Source organism: Rissa tridactyla, chromosome 9 (assembly GCF_028500815.1).
Source record: "Rissa tridactyla isolate bRisTri1 chromosome 9, bRisTri1.patW.cur.20221130, whole genome shotgun sequence".
Lineage (NCBI taxonomy): Eukaryota > Metazoa > Chordata > Aves > Charadriiformes > Laridae > Rissa > Rissa tridactyla.
In genome coordinates, this window is record NC_071474.1 from 39,594,302 (window position 1) to 39,611,993 (window position 17,692).

The 17,692-nt window shown below is 40.7% G+C and overlaps 1 protein-coding gene across 5 annotated transcripts in view; it reads left to right on the forward strand.

The window, feature by feature from the left end:
- The window catches only part of IL1RAPL2 (interleukin 1 receptor accessory protein like 2), a 398,133-nt gene extending 381,664 nt beyond the window's left edge, over nucleotides 1-16,469 (forward strand). For all 5 annotated transcript variants that reach the window (XM_054214552.1, XM_054214553.1, XM_054214556.1 and 2 more), the window contains 2 exons: nucleotides 2,834-3,004; nucleotides 12,480-16,469. In XM_054214552.1, coding sequence (XP_054070527.1) covers nucleotides 2,834-3,004; nucleotides 12,480-13,177 — 869 coding nt within the window. In that variant the 3' untranslated portion in view covers nucleotides 13,178-16,469. The remainder of the gene's footprint in view (nucleotides 1-2,833; nucleotides 3,005-12,479) is intronic.
- The last annotated feature ends 1,223 nt before the right edge of the window (nucleotides 16,470-17,692 follow it).

Consider the following 17,692-nt stretch of genomic DNA (forward strand, 5'->3'; position numbering starts at 1 on the left):
TGGTGTGAAAATGTTTCACTACAATGAAATCCATAGGAATTTTAGAGAACGTGTGGAATGACATCCAGGGGATTTTAGAATGTGGAATGATAAATAGCAGGAATACAGGTCAGGAAGCTTCCTCTTTCTCGATCTTCATGTGTGAATGGGAGAACCTAAAATGATGCTTTTTTCATACTATACAATACTGCACAATATTTATGGTGATACCCAGGAGAAGGAGAAGGGTGAGATTATGTGGGTTTGGAAGGAATTTACCTCTAACACCTTGGGATTATACCAACAGAACCTCCCTGGTTCACACCAACAAAAAGTGACCCAAAGTCATAACTTCCTCCAGATTGCTTTGGTTCATTTATCTTGTGTTTGCAGTGTGAAGCTGCTGCATTTTTGTTCATGTAACTTCCTTGGTTCGATCACTTTTTAATTTATGAAACAATATTATTTTGTAGTTGTTTAGAGGAAGCACTTTGAGTACATCAGAGATTTTGTGTGCATGTTAATTCTGAAAACAACCTTTTATTTTTCCAGTGCGTGGTTTTAAAATTATTGCAGCTTTGTGTCTCATTCTGATCCTGCAGAAGGAAAGATGGAGGCAGAATGTTACTGAAGTCAAGACATATATGGGGATGTTTCTTTCTACTTGTGTAGGCTACAGTGAGAACATACAGAGCTCCCATGAGCAGTCAGCTGTACAGATGCAATCACAGGGTCATTTTTCGTTATACATATATTTCTTTAAAATAGAAGATTTGGAACTCAACAGATTTGCTCTATTCCTATTTCTAAAAATATCCTACGTAAGCAGTGTTGGCTTCCTGTGTTACGCGTAGCGCTGTTTTTAGAGAAAATGATGCTGAGGATTAAGGGAAGACATTTAGAAAATGGTCCAGATAATGCTGCATCCAAGGCACACAGAGTAAGCAGTGGGCAAGCATGGATAGGTCCTTCTGCTATGTCCTGTGTATGTGAAGCTTGTGAAGAGGGAGTCGAGACTGCAGAGATGTAACACAAGCATATGGACTCACAGGAGCCCGAGGGAACCGGTTGTGTCTACATCTTGCTTACTGGTATCGTGACTAGGGGTGACTGGAGAGGGCAGTTGTACCCACGCAGCTGGAAGGGGCAGGAGGCTCGGGGACTGCTTGCACACAATCCATGTGCAGCTTTCATGCTGCTTTATAACCAGGCACGTCAGTGCTCTGGGGCTTGCTTTGCTGCCATTGCAGAGCTCTCAAACACTTGCAGGGATGTTTGCCTCCTGGATTGCTTGGTGTCTGGCTTCTCTTAAAAGATTTTGTCAGGCTTCATTATGAACAAGGTAGCGGGTTTTGGACGGGCCTCCAAAGCTGACTGGACTTTATTTCTTTGCTGTATGATGTTCTGTCATCTTTCCATCAGTAACTACTATTTTTGTATGCCGTTGATTTCGGAGAAGCCAGGTGGACATCCTCCCATAGAGCTATGGTGACACGAGGCAAATTCCCTTTTACAAACATATTATTCCCGTGCTATGTCTGTAGCTCTGACCCTCATGGGTCTGGCCTTGTGTTAAGAATTGTAAGAAAGTAACAATCGTTTCAAGGTCCTCAAGGAATGTATTGTATTATGATTAGCTATTTTTTCTTTTTATCAGAGTATATTGATGATTTTTAACTGCTTTCATTATCTTCCATGTGCGCTATTCTTTACAGATAATTGGTACTAAGCAATCCTCCATTCATGCAGTTTTGTCTTCACAACATTAACTATTTGATTTTTCATTTTCTGTAAATAATGGCAGCTGTGCTCTTCCCTGGAGACTTGAGTTGCTGAAGGTTGACTTTTTCAATATGCTATTTTCCATTACTGCAGAGGAATAGCAAAGAGAAATGTCACCAAGGCAGTCTGATCCCAGCATGGATCCCAAGCTCAATAGCGGTGCCACTTCTGTTCCTTGCACAGTTGCCAGCTCTCAGCTCTGTGTTTTGGATGCAGAGAGCTGGAGACAAGCGCCAGTGCTGTGCGGGAGGAGGAGTGTTGCCCTTTCTAGCCAAATCACTGTCTTGCAGCCCCGCGATCCTCATGTGGCGTTGCCTGGGCCCCCTCTGTCACCCACTAGCTGCCTTTTGATGAGATTTTGCCTCCAGCCCTGAGCTGCAGGCAGAATGGAGGGGCAAGTCTGCCCCTGTGCCCCATTTGCTCTTGGAGGTGTTTCTCTGTCTCATACTGTGAGCTCCAAGTATTTAAAATGTCCTGGATCAAGTGACCTCTAAAATTATGATATTGGTTTTTAAAACTACAAGATTTTCTGAAGAGATACTTTGGACTGTTTGTCATTGTTTTCTGCATAATCAGTATTCATTTGGGTTAAGTCATGTATTTTCTCACAATTACTTGTGGAAGGAAGTTTTGCTTACTCCAAACTCCAAACTTTCCAGGCTCAAAAGCTTTTCCAAGCTCAAAACTTTTGCGTAATCATAGCACTTTTGAGGCATAGTAGTTGAAAGATTTCCATTAGCAATATGTAAAGGATTAAAATAAAAAGTTCCAGCTTAAGTATTTGTATCGAAGTTTTGCCCGTGATCTTTTCAGATGTGAAATGTGCACACTGACCACATGAAGCAGAGTTACTAACTAGCTCAACATGCAGAAGAAAACTGAAAGGGTATTGTTTGTCTGGATCTGAAAGATTTCTCTGTGGAAGCCAGATTCTATGTTCCTGTGACAAGTCCCAGTTTTATTGGGAAACGCTTAATCATTTCAAGGAATAATACAATTTCCTAGTACTTTCCTGTATTCCTTATAGTGCTCTTGCAAACAGCAGGCTGAATATGAATTTGTTTTCTTACAGACAACAAGGAATACGATGCGTATCTTTCATACACCAAAGTGGATCCTGATGCATTAGATTGTGATAATAATGAAGAGGAGCAGTTTGCACTTGAAATTCTGCCGGATGTTCTAGAAAAGCACTATGGGTATAAGCTCTTCATTCCAGATAGGGACCTCATCCCTAGTGGAAGTAAGTATTTCTGACCTTTCCATTTTAGTTCTCTCTGTTGTGTCATGAAGGCCTGGACTGTGCAATAAGTACTACATATGGGAAACCTGTCTTTGTGAACTGGTTGTGAGGATTGGAAAAGTTTCCTCAGTGCTGCACATTTGAGCTCCAGGTTAGAGCTTGTTCCTGCACCACTGAAATCACAGGGAACTGCCATTGATCTCAGTGGAGGCAGGAGCTGGACCTTCCTACAGGGAAGGCTGCAGCACTGCAAGCAATACTGTAGTCCAAAATCTCTACATCAGACACAGGTAGCTAAGCAGGAAACTTCCAAAAAATATTTTTGTAGTCTCTGTTTTATCATTGAAAATGGGATTATTATTTTTTTCCAGTAATTATTTGTTTGTCTACAGCAGCTTTACAAGTAAAAGTCATCTTTCCCATTGTCTTTTGGTTTTTCCTAACTTTGAATTCTCATAAATTGCTACAATAGTTTCCCAGTTAATGGTATAGGTGCAATTTTTTCATTAGCATTTTGACCAAGTGTTGCATTTCTGAACAGGATTGGTATTGTGTAAGTAATACTAATTCTTCAGAGGACTATGTACAGCCCAGTGATCCGATGCTGTTTTCTATGCTGATGGGGAAATACAGTTGTCCATTTCAAATCAGTTTTGCTGGTATGTCTGAAGATTCACCAGCATCTTTGGATGTCTGTACCAACAGTTGATACCTTCCTAGCTGTAGTTATGGCATCTCTTCTTCCAGATTAATTTTTGGACAAGTCAAAAAAGACCATGAATCATATGCATCATGTTGATGAATTTTGAATGCACAGTATGTTTGCTTTAATATCACATTTATTTGAAGTGTTACACTTGTGAAAAATAAGCTTTTTTTACAAATTCTGTCTGCAAATCACATCAGTGAAAAACATAAGAGGAGAGTACGAACTTCTCTCTGTATATGCTACTGTATAGGAAATATGAATAAGAAAACAAAGCAATGGCTGTGCTGGAGCAGATGTCCCCAAACATGAAACAGCTAGAACATGGCTGCATTAGCAGCCTGCCTGCCAAAAGGCTTGAAACTGCTGCCTTGCTGCTGCCAAACCCCAGTGCCTGCCCCAGAAGCTGGAGCCTACTTCCTCTCTGATGTTTGAGGGAGCTGGAAACAGAGTTCTCAATCCCGTACCGTTGGGAAAAAGGAGTCAGAGTCTAGTCAGAGATCATGCAGAGACCAGTGTAGTGGTTGGAATTTATCGTGTGCATTTGCAGCTCTAGATTAGAGCTGCTTCCCCTGTTCCTTTTGCCTTGCCCCTGCAAGGTGTGAATTTTACTCCCTTACTGACAAGTTCCAGAAAGGGAACTTGGCTCATTGCCCTCTTATTTCTGACTACACAAGCAATTAGTACTGAATTTTTCAATATTTTTAAGATAAAATACTTCTTTTTGTGTTAAAAATCACAGAACAGTTGTAAATAGTTGTTTCATATCCAGCAATATAGCAGACGTACGTAGCAATTATACAAGTGAATTAAAGAGTTTAAAGCTAGCCCTTCAATGATAACTATACTGAAACACAGATTAATCTGAAATGAGATTCTTCTTTCCAATTGCTGTACCAGCCAGCATGGTATTTTATTTTTGTCTCTTTTTGTCAGTCAGACGCTCAGCAAATACTTGTCATCACTTTGGGTATTCATTAAACCTCTCCTGAAAATGTAGGGTACCTGAAAATGTCAGTTCTCATTTATGAACATTCACAGATTTAATACCTCTTTTTTCCTCTCAAACTCCCTTCTTCAGTATTATGAAAGGGCCTGATTCTAACGCATGGAGTTTCAAGAACGCTTAATCAGACATAATGACAATGCAGAATAAAATGTGGAACTGAAATGAATGTGATTTGCATGCTTTAGCTTTGGAAAAGATATGGGGGAAGGCACTTTATTTTGAGGGGGCAAGAGGGAGGGAGAAGTGTTGGGGAGAGAGGGAAGGCTCCTGCGTCTGTAAGCTCTCCATGTATGCTGGAGAAGTGGGACGTGGCTGTGTTCTGCCTAATGCTCACCAGTCTTAGAAGGACTTGCAGCGCGTAGTGAAGAGAGCAGGCAGGGTGGTGTGGTATGGGCCTTCTAGAAACTCCAGAGGTAAACATGAGAGGCACTGTCTCAAAAAGTGGCAGATATGACAAAATATATAGCTCTTTGGGGTAGATTTCTATAGAAAAATAAGGGTTTGATTACGGTTATCTTTTTTTATTTTATTTTAGGAAATATGTCTTCTCACATGTACTGCTGCATTTCCTTCTCTTGGTATAAATCGCTTTCAGTGTAATGTAATGTTTTCCCACTCGCCATTCTGATGTGTTTCCTTCTATATCTTGTGTACTTAAATGTGTGCCATTCCACTAGTACAGCAAATAAGGTGTGTTTTGTAAGGCTGGTTGTTTCCTATAATCTCTGCAATTTTAAGGTGCTGCCACAGGAGGGTGTGCATTGTTGTGCTTGCTTCCTGGCATGAAGCAGTACATGCAGCTGCTACTTGTGTTTGAGAGCAAGCAAAAAATAGATTTGTTAAATAGTGTTTCATTAACTTGCACACTTTTCTGAACAAACTAGAAAGCTGACTTCAGAAAAATTCAGGGACAAGTTTGATTATGTTTTTGTCCAGCTGGTTCATCTCTAACCTCTGGGGAAAAGCTATGATAGGCTCTGCATCTCCCTGAGCAGCCAAGGGAGAGATAACAGCCAGATGTGACTCAGCTGGGACATGCACACCCAGCAGCGAGCTTCTCCACACTGCACATCCAAGCTGTGTATTTCAGCTCTGCGCTGAGGACCGTCTGTTTCAGGGATACCCAGGGAGCGACGGTTTCTCTCCCTAGGAGGACAGAGGTGATGGCTGTGGGACTGAGGCCACCTCTTTGCTGTTGGGAAAAAGATCACTGGCATCCAGAGTTCAGGTCAGATGGGGCTGAGTCATGTTTTGCAGTAGGTGTTGGTTTCTGTGCCCTGCCGGGATACAAATGTTATCCCAGTGGAGCATTTTGTCCTAGTGGGAGAATCACGATGAAGGATGCCGAAGGCCTCAGTGACGCCCACCACATGGTGGCCAGCTAGGACCTTTGCAGTGACTCTTGGAGCTGCCCGAGAGCAGCACAGATGGACCTGGCTCCCCAAACTCACGAGATAGAAACGGGGCTCCAGCACCCACCGCTTCTCTGCTCTCACTCATGCAGATGCCCACATGGCCATGCAGGCTGGAAGATGAGTGGGGTGACACGGCAGGGAGACATGACATGCAGTGTGCTGCATAAGCACCAAGACCAAGTTTGTAACCTGGGATTTGAGTTGCGTGTTATAGGAAGTACTATAGTAGCTATTCTTTCTTAAGGAATATTCTTTAGTCTTAACAGAGTGAGTGTTCTTCGTCTTGTCAAAGCTGACAGCGCGTATACCTTTCTGCCTAGGTAATTGAACATGTTAGCCTGTAGAAGGAGACTGTGATCCCTAAGATACAGTTGCACTTGTTACTAAAGTTTCTCAGCAGTTATCATTTTTTCCACCCTATTAGTTTTCAGGGCTTTTTTAACAAACCCTTTCCCACAGCAAGCAGGCTCTCAAAGCCCTGTGAGCTTTTTAATTCAGTGTTAGGAGACCTGAGGAGACTCAGTACTTGGGGCGGGGAGGGGATAGGAATAATTATGTTTTTACCTGAGCCATTTTCTGGCTTGCTAAGGATGATGTGTCTACAGAGAGAAAGCTCTATTTGCACTTGACTCTTCTAAAAATGGGACTATATCGGAGGAAGATATTTCTCTCACATGGTTTCTGCAAATTATTTTAAACCCTGAAAGTGAAGAGGTCAAAACTGTCAAGTTGGATTTTTAATACCAGCAATACGAATCTATTAGAGAATCATCTAGTTGCTCTCTAAGCATATGTGTATTTGATCTTGACAGGATTGAAAAAACATCAGCAATTCACTTCAGCTCAGCCCAGGGCAAAGAGATCAGGCACTGAAAAGAATAACGGTGATGGAATAAATATCTTTGCTTTTACCTGAAAAATGAGAGGTTGTCAGCACAACAGGAGAGCACCTAAGGCACATGATAAAAAGCACCCAACAGTCAATATTGCAGTTCTGGCACTTTATAGTTTTGTCTGCCCATCTGCGTAGTTTTTGCCTGGTGAATTCCAGCTTTCTGGGTTCCTGGATGAAGAAAACCCAGTTGGACTGTGTGCCTGGAGTTCCCAAGGAGCCTTAATTAGGTATGGGACACCATTTATGTGGAATGAGAACAGAGTACCCAGCTCCACAAACTCCTTTCAGAAGTCCCTGGTTGTCTACTCTGTATGAATCTTACATTTAATGCCAGGCATGGGCAGGGGTAGCAGGGATACAGAGGAATGACAGTTGAAAGTGGAAGAATATGACCAAAAGCCATAAAGGTTGGCTACCCTGTAACAGTCCACTGAAGGCCTCCAAGCTGGTCAGGGAGCTGGAGCACACAGTACAAGAGGAGAGCCCAAAAGAACTGTGTTTCTTGAAGAAAAGGCCAACAAAGACAAAGCCAAGGAGGAATATTATTGTTGTCTTTCCAGTGGAAAGCACAAAGATGGAGACAGACTTTTCTCAGGGGTACACAGTTATTGAACAGGAGGCCATAGGTGTGAGTCGCAACACTGAAAATGCCATTTAAACATTTGGAGAATTTTCCTCACCATGAGGGTGGTCAGACACTGGAACAGAACCCAGAGACACTAAGAAGAAACCTCCAACCTTGGAGGTCTACAGAAGTGTACTGGGCAATGACCTGAGCAATCATAGCTGGTCCTGCTTTGGGCAGGGTGTTGACCTGGAGACCTCCAGAGCCTCCTTCTAACCTGTATGAGTCTATGAATCTTTGATTCTAAATATCCAGAATTTTGATTCCAACATCTGTTTCCAAAACAATTTCACTAAAATCATCCTCTTCAGACACTTCAGTCTGCAAGGGCACATCCCCAGAGCCACCATCTTTTCCTTCTCCTTAATCCCTCCTTCCTTTGCCATGCCAAATACGGAACGTCTGACAGTGGCTAAGGGAGTAATATGCTGAGAGGGCTGTGTGTCATGCTGCTCTGCATTATTCCCTTCTTTATGTTGAACTCATCAGCTGGCCCTTAGCTTATACTGGGATTGGGCTCTCTTTGAGGACAGGCCCTCACTCTGGTCTGTGTTTTCAGCAGTTCCCACTGCATTGCTGTTCTGGTCTGAGCTAACAGAAGCAACAGATATTTAATAAATAGGAAAAGCAAGACATGCAATCATTTTTGTTATAATAAAGTAATCAGAGTTAGGGTTTGGGAACTATACGGTTAGGAAACCAGGAGTGAATTATTCTTCTATAAATAACTTTCTCGAGTGATAGCCACATTGCCAAAAGCAGAAAGAGCTGCTCAGGGCACCAGGAACCAGCCAGTGTGGGGTTGACGGTAGATACTCTTTGGTTCTTGTGGTTCTGCAGACTGTGCTTCCCGAAAATATCCGTAGGACTTCATATGATTTCTGGTGTTCTTTCCCTCTCCCTCAACTGCTTCTGCAAATCATCTGAATGTGGTTAGTCAGTAATTTCTTTGTGTAAGCAACTCTGTGTCCGTGGTGTTCATTAATTTCCTTGCTCTTAGTCTGCTTGCATATTAGGTTGTCTGGGTTTCCTTGCAGCCTGTGGTTTGTGTAGCTCATTTAAGATTCAGTAGGCAGTTATGCATGATTTAATTGCAAATTGGATGCATGTCTTGGATTTCTCTTCTTCAGTGCTTCAAACTACAGTTCAGTATCGTTACATGTTGACAGTGTTTGGTGAGCACATATTTGCTGTCAGATGATCTGTCTTCATTACTAAAGGGCAACTGTGCAAAAACTGCATTTGTTTATGGGTCCACAAGTTCTTGCTGTCCATACCTTCTTGGTTATTGCATTGGACATGATGCAAGTAAGTTACTGATAAAGCTACTCATAATTCTAAATTTTTTTGACCCATGGGAAATGCCAACATTTTGGAAACGTTTTTTTGTGCCATATTGCAAAGTGGTGTTTCAAGGGAGGAAAAAAGGGTCAAAATTTAAAATGTTCTTTTTCAGTAAAATCAAGTGGGTTAATTCTAATGCTGACATTTTATTTTTACATTCTAGTTTATGATAAAATACAGTTTTGGGGAATTAAAAATGAATAATTCCATACTGATTTTGTCAAGGCAATTTTTTTTTCTCCCCTCACAATGAAATGTCATTGAAATTGACACCTCCTGCAGCAAAAGTAAAGTTTCAGCAAAATGATATACCTGATGGAAATATGTTGGTCTGGAATCTTACAGTTAGTGACGTCACTCCTGAAATCTGCGCTCAGTTTATTTCTTGAAAATGAAACTGAGCCGTTGCCTGACAATTACTTATTAACTCAATGGAAAGGTGAAACCAACCCTTTCTCCATCCTACATTGCAATATAGAATGCTTGGATTTAATACTTCCTAATGGACTGAACACTTAAGACAGACAACTCAACCTGCGGTATTTTGAGCAGTCTCAAATTCTGAAGTAAAAGGAGGGTGGGTGATTTAGCAACTTACAGATTTATGCGGTCAGTCTGGTACCACTGGAAAAAATAAAGCTTGAATTTCCACGGACTGGAATATGTCCCCCCCATGCTTTTCCTCGCAGAAATACGTAAGGTTGTGCGAGTTGGGCATACTGTAGAGTGCACCCAATGGAACCATGTGCTCCAGGGAAGTTGTCACCTACCTTTAGTAGTAGTCCCAAGCTGAAGTTACTGGGAGTACTAAGTGCTTCCAGACATATGGCTGGAAAATGTGTTTGCCTTTTCACTTGGATTTCCAGTTTCCTATACTACAGTGCATTTTATCCTCAGCGCACCAACAGACGCCCTGTCCGTTGGCCATGTCTAGCATTGAAGCAGATGCAAACTTAGAATTGAAGGAGCACCTAGTGGTCATTTGTGAAGGTGTCTGTTTAGCCGTCTGTAGAAAGAGCTCTAACTTAATGCAGTATCCAGTAAGTAAGGTGGGCATGCCAAAGTATGGGAGAGGCACGGAGGGGAGAAGTATCCATGTGACAAAACAGGGAATTTTTCTTGTCTTCTTCCCACCTCGTTCCCTGTTTGACTAAAGCAAAGTCTGGTGAGTTTTTGATTGAGATGGAATGACGGATTATTGCTGGGTTGTTGCTATTGAAATTATTGCTGCTGGATATTTGAAGAGATGAAAGTGGAGTGATTTTTTGTTTTTTCTGTTGGTTTGTTTGCTGTTTTTTTTTTAATTGGATGCATACAGGACATGCATGTCTGTGCTTAGCACTAACCTGGATATGTGGTACTGACCGGTATTGTGTCCTGTAGAGAATTGTCTTGTACATAGCAGTGTTCTGAGTTGTTTGAAGGAGGGATGAATATGTCTCAGGAAAGATGCATGATAGTTTGTTGTTTTACTGTATCTTGCAGATTCAACCTCTAATGATGAAGCTTCCCACCTAAATTCTTTCTTTTTGGGAGCAGAAAGAAAGGAAGAAAATGAAGAGTCTGAGCTGTTGATACATTGGGATAATCTCTTTCCATTGTATTGAACATTTCTACCTTTCCTTAAGTTTTGTTTCACCAGTTCTGCTTATCATTTTCTCATTGTTGCTGATTCTCTCCCCTCTCTGCTGCCTCTCCCATGGATTTTAATGTTGAATTTTTTTCATTAATGAGTAACTATTTTACACAGAGCAATGTGGGGGTTTTCCTCATAAAATATTTCAAGGGAAAAAAACCCAAACTGTAAATGCTGCATGATTAAAGAGTCATAAAACATTAACTAAAAGTCAGGATTGTTGCATAGACATTTGTAATATATGTGTATGTCTTAAATTTTTGTGTGTCTGTGGGATGTTTGCAATTGCCTTTTTTCCATTTGTGAAAGAAATTCTTGCTGCTAAGTGGTGAAATAAAACATTGGTAAAGGCAGATTTGATGCTAACTATGCCTTCAGTCTCATGAAAATAATCTATTTTAGAATGTTCCTGTTGGCCTATTTTGTAGCTATTTACTTTACTGGAAGTGGTGTGAATAAGCATGCTGTGGTACGGTGCTTGGGACTATAAAAATGAGTCTTGCAGTAACAGATGTTGATTAATGATGTTATTTGTAATCGTTGTTCCTGCTAGAGGGCAGTGTGTGTAAGAGAGGCCCTGCCCCGCACTGAGTAAAGATCTCTTCTGTGCAGCTCTTGTGTCCAAGTCTTCATTTATAACACATGCTTCTCCTCTGTTGTCAGACAGCACGTTCTGAGTAGCATGGTCAAGAGGTTCACGCAGTTTAAAAATAAAATTATATCCTGTCTCTGAGCTGGCAGTCACAATGCTATGCGACCAATGAACACTTTTCTGACCTTAGTGGGTTGTTTTTTTCAAGTGATTCCATTTTTCTGGTCATGACCCAAAACCCATTGAAATTTGTTGAAGTCCGTTCATTCGAATGGGTTTTGGATCAGGTCTGTAAGTAGATCTCTTTCCCATCCTGTTCCATGTCAGACCAGTGTAATTGGCTTCTCTTCCCTACTATCCCTGGGACAAGTGAAACTCAGGGATCAAGTCCAACTTCAAGAATACTTTGTAGCTCAATAAGCTGACATCATGGAGCTAATGATGGGGCTGGCATTTCTGCTTACACTGATCATTGGCAACTACTTGGCATGCATGAATAAAAGAACAATACTATTTTTTTGTCACTGGTGTCTCAAGAAATAAACACCTCCAATATGTTTAAATTTTCCAATTGTTCCTGTCACTTGTGAAGTTTCTGTTAATACGTTGGGGTACATAGAAGCACAGGTTTGTGATATTAAAACATACCATTGGGCCACATAGAATGTTTTTGTTTTTCTGTGGTCAATAGCTGAAGAAGAAAGGGCTGCCATGGTGCTTCTATGCAATAGCACAAGTTCTGCATGTGATATGGGTTGATTTCTTTTTGGGCTCTTGCAAGTTACAGTTCATACACCCTGCAGCACCCTCATATCCTCGCACCTGAAACACAAGAACTGCTTCCCAGACTGTGCTTCCCTCAATGCAATGTTAATCATAACCAGTGTTAATGTTAAAATTTACACAAACATTACATTGATCTTGACCTATATTTTTTTAGGAAGTGAACTGTGTATTTGTAGTCACTAGTGCATCTACACAGTGAGGATATTATGTAAATGTCTTTCTGTTGAGATGAACAGGCAAAACCAGTAAAGGATGGAGGGTGTTATTAAGGAGTTTTCTGTATGTACTCCATAAATAGAAATATGTTGTGATCCTGTTTTTGTTGGAGTATATTGTGAAACGCCCCTTGTCTTAAATGGTGTGGATCAGTAAGTTGTAGGATTTTGTTGTACTTGATTGCAAGCCTGATGTTTTGATTCAATAGACTTCTTTATTCTTTACTCTTTCTCTCTTTCTATAATTTGTAGCCTACATTGAAGATCTCACAAGATGTGTTGAACAAAGCAGAAGACTCATTATCGTGTTAACTCCAGACTATGTTCTCAGGAGAGGATGGAGTATTTTTGAGATGGAAAACAGACTCCATAACATGCTAGTCAGTGGAGAAATCAAAGTTATTTTGATTGAGTGTACTGAATTAAAAGGGAAAGTGAATTATCACGAAGTGGAATCTTTAAAGCACACCATCAAACTTCTCTCAGTGGTCAAGTGGAAAGGACCAAAAAGCAGCAAACTGAATTCTAAGTTTTGGAAGCGCCTAGTCTTTGAAATGCCAGGGAAGAAAAAGGAGGTGGTGTCTCGGCATCAGGTCCTGGATTCTGCAGAGCAGGGCCTTTTTGGAGACCTCCAGACTGTACCTTCTCTTGCCGTCACAGGCACTTCTGCCACGTTGGTAGAATCGCGGGCTGATTTAACTGATTACCATCAAGCAGATTCTGTGCAAATGAGACACTATTGCAGAGGATACGAATATGATGTGTCAGCAGCGACATTGCCTATAGCTTCCATAAGCAACCATCACACATACTGTAACATACCTTTGACACTACTAAACGGACAGCTACCTCTTAACAATACCATGAAGGATCCCCAAGAGTTTCACAGGAACAACCCATTGCTACCTTTATCAGCAAAGGAGCTTAGCTTCACCAGTGATATTTGGTAGTGAAGATCAGGACTCCTTTGAGATACTTCATGACCGCCATGAAGATACGTTTTTAAAGAACTTTACCCTAACCCCACGGGGTGAGAAAACATATTGGAAGCAGCGGCACACTTGTTTGCTTTTCTACTTGAACTTTTTTGTTTACGTTTACGAATTATTGACAAAGGGGGCATTCTTTTGTAACTCAGTAATGTCCTTCCTGTCTTTTAATGTACAGTTTTATTGCTTCTTTAAAAAGGAGGGGGAATAGAAAAAACACATCCCATCATTTTACAGTAGGTTTACAATCTGGGATGGCTAAAAGGTCACTGTATATGATCTCCAACATCCAACATTACTTAAGTAATAGTATTTGAAATACACGGAAATTGTTGAGTTTTTCATATAGACTTCAGTACAGTTTGAAATTCTAATCATGCTACAAAAATGATTATCTCCTGCACAGACCACAAGGGGTGAATCAGTCTCAAAAGGAAGGAGGAGGAAACCTTCCCGGAGGGGGAAACCTCCCCCTGTCTCGCAAATACATTTTAGAAGATGACCAGCTGAAACAATGCAGAGGAAGCTTTATCAATAAAGTGCATAGTAACAGTTGCTGCAGAATAAATCACCTGCTCACATCAGCATCTCTTCATTTTATTACTGAGGCATGTTGTATTCATAGTCAATGGTTAGCAATGTGGTTTTATTAACTTACTAGAATATTGGCAGATGTTTAGGAGGATTTTAAACAATTTTTCTGTCGATTATAGGTTATTTCACAATTTTTTGCAGATTTGTAATGACATTTTTTAAACAGTTTAAGTATGAATTTATCTGTCTGTCAGTTAATTCATTAATTTGAAATTTCTTACGATCTCTTGAGCTCTTTTAAGATTTGTAGTGAAGGCAATGTGATTTTACATAGGATTTTTTTTCCAAAATCAGTAGTTACAATTTGAAATTGACCTTTTTCTGAGAACATCAGCAATAGAAAATAATTACTACAGCAATATTCAAAGATTAAGTGCTAAATTATTCAGGTTTACTAGTACTCTGACTTCAATTGCAGTGATAATCACCTGAGACAGTAGACAGTTCTCTCTCTGCTTCTCTACCTGTCAATTTATGTACCTTTTAAATATGGCTGAAGCAGGAATATTTCTGCTCTCTGTGCAACTAGTGAAAAGTGATATTTTTAAGCAGCTGGTAAGGTCTTGCATTTCTTACTTATGAGAGTGATCCCATCGGTCAAATAAGAGACTGTCATTTATCTTCCATGGAAAGCATTCTTGCTGCTTGTGGATGAGAAGTGTTATCCAGGTACTCAGCATCAGGCATTACTACTCAGCGAGTTGAGTTTTCTTTGGAGCAGTATGTTTCATGGAGATTTCCATACTCAGTTGACTAAGAGTTGCAGAGTCAGACCATGGAGACAACAGCGTTCAAGGAAAAAGCTCTAAATAATGTAGGCAGAAGCCAGTTTTGCAGTTTTTGTCATGGCTTTAATGAAAACACGGTAGGCATGGGAGTTTTGTCTCAATAAGATCTGCTGGAGCAAGTTCCCAAAAATATTTTTATGGCAGGCAACCTTGCCTGTATTTCCGTATGTTTTTAGCGTTGTTCTCTTTGATTGCATGAATAAAAGTTAGCACTCTGCACTCAGCTGCCTGTGGTTTCATCAGCAAACAAGTTCAGTAAATCCTTGACATTTTGCAGTGGTTCCTAAATTGTACCCTACAGTCAAATGGAAACAAACACTGACCTAAGACTTAAAAGTATCCAGAATTGGCCCAAAGGCCATGAGAATGATCTCAAATGTGCAATAATTCATCAGAGGTCGGTATTTTTCCATTGCTTCTTTCCCCAGTTCTTTATTCTGTGCCCTCTTACACCAGTTACTGTCTGTAAGATTTTCGTTAGGTTCTAAATAATACATGTTTCTCTTGTTTTTTCTAGCATTATTATGCATTTGACACTAACACTGAAAATGGAAATCTAGAAAAGATACTAATTTATTACACAGTATAGGACTATAACTTGCTCTTTTGTGAAGTTAAGTTCCGAACATATAGGTGTTTAATATACGTATTTTTCTACTGAGAAAGAAAGTGATTTTACCTCCATTATAAATATATGTATTCCAACCTTCTCCCAGAAATTTACAAAATTTGCACTGTTTTATAAGTGTTACAGACTGTGTTTACACTGGCTATGTTCTTTAATGCAAAGTGTAATTTAAACAAAGGAAAAAAAAAAACCTAAAAGAAAACCCTGCATGAAGAGCTGCATATGTTTAAATGAAGAGCTGTACTTTTCATTATTTTCCTTTCCACGTTATTCTAGAATCTGGTTAATTCACATAGAATGCTCAGTGAGATTTTAAACCTACTAGTTCTGTATTAAGCATGCAAACTCCAAAAAAAGAAAAAAAAAACATATGCAGGTTGGTCTGCTTCTTTTATTTACAATGATTAAATATGGGTAGCAAATTCCTTTACCTGATGATAATGTTTCTTAGAGCAGTAGCTATTAAAAAGCAAAATGCAATCATGTTTGCATTGAGGTAACATGAAAAGAACAGTTTTTCTGTCATTTTGCAAAAGCACATTGTCTGTCTGTGTATCGATATCTTTTAGTTATAGATGACAAGTCACAATCTGCTTTAAGATTTCAAAGTGTGTATTGAGTACTACGACAATATATACATGAATCGGAACCGCCTGTACCCCTCTGCTTTTAGTATGGGGATGGGGACCTGAGCTCAGGAGGCCTCGCGTTTACCGAGTTTCCTGTAATACTGGTATGACATGCTAGAGGCCAAGTGTTTCCGTAAGGAGCACATAAGGGTCTGGAAAAGTACTGTCAAACAGTGAAATCCATCCATCAGGGGGACTTGGGTGGCACAGAGACCGGGAGCTTGTCCCGCTGTGAAAATCACCTCTGTAGCAACCCTCCGGCAGGGTCCCTTGTGGCGGCAGTGACAGCTGGATCAGGGCCACGGTGGCAAAAATGTTCTAGCTCATTCACGTGAACTTCATTAGCTGAACTGGAAGGGCATAAGGGCATTTTGCGTTCCTCCGTCTCACCAAAGCCGTGTACTTACTCAGCTGAACTTATCGGGGAAGAGGCCAGGGCAATACCCTTGACAGTGCTTGGTGCTGCATCTCGCTTGTGCGACCATGCAGCCCTCGGCACCCCCGGCTTGTCAGGCTGTGCCTTCCCCAGCAACAAAATCACCAGCAGCAAACATCCTTACTGCAAACACGTGGGGCTTCTGATTTGGGGCACTTTCATTTTAAAGACGGTTTATTGTAATGTTCGCAAACTACTGTTTGTATACTTACCTTTGTGTGCGATGTGCTTCCAAAGCAATTATGTTTTGAAGGTTGTATATAAAATGAGCTAGAAACTGGAAACCTGTTCAGTCTCTGCAGAATTTATGATCCTAAAGAAAGTTCAGAGAGAAAACACGGTAATTTTAAATTAAGTAACAAAGTAGAGTGAATATTGACAGTTCTTGGGGGCTGTGTGCTGGACCAGTGTTTGAAGAATTAATATTCCTTTCTGTAGAGAGTAGATGAGAAACCCGTATAAAGATATTCTTGTATTCTGCCTACAGGTCTACTCCAAAGCCCATTCAAGGCAACAGAAAGAGTTCCATCACATTCAGCAGACTTTGGATGAGGCCGTAAAACCTTAGGTTTACTGTGTACAGAGGAATAAAAAAGGCAAATGGGAGAGAAAGAAGTCAAGACACTAATAAGCATTTGCTTATTTAATCTGACTAAAATCAAGCTTATTTTTGTTCCTGTTTGGTGCGGATATGCTCCAGGACTGTCCAGCCTTGGGAAAGGAATTTCGTTCATTCTTTGTTATAAACAAGATAAGGACTTGGGAATAAATAACAGATACTTTTAGGGAAAAAAAAAACCCAACATGATTTTTAAGGGCTTCTAGTCTGCTCTCAGTAGTTCCTTTGATTCAACAGGCTTTCTCTGTTCATCCAAAAGCATAAGCACATACTTAAATTCCCCTTCATTCAGTGAGAAATACTTTACTGAGCAGGGGCCTGGAAGATTAGTTCAGTGCCAGAAATCATGACATTTAGCAGCCTGTAAAATTGTGCCCTTACGGAGATCCTCAGAGCAGCTTTTCTGATTTTGGTCTCTGAATAGATGCGAGTGTTATGGCAGAGCAGCTGTCAGGTCTCACAGTCCTGGTTACAAGAGAAAGTCTTCAATGCTTGTTAGCCTGGCAGTGACGTCTCCCTGGGAATTCAATGGTAGATGGGAGAACAATGGCTTTTTTATTGTGTCCCAGTTGGGCAACTGGGAGCTTACCCCATGGGCAGCGGCCATGGGATGGCTTGATTAGAAATACTATCTGCCAGAAACCTCTACCTCCCTGCAGCATTTTGTGCACCTTCTCTTGTGCACTCTTCTTTTGTGCACCCTTTGAGGTTCATGCTGGGGCCGCAAAGTTACTGGGACACTAAGAAATTAGTGGAGAGTGTGAAGAAGGGAGTCAGAGTCC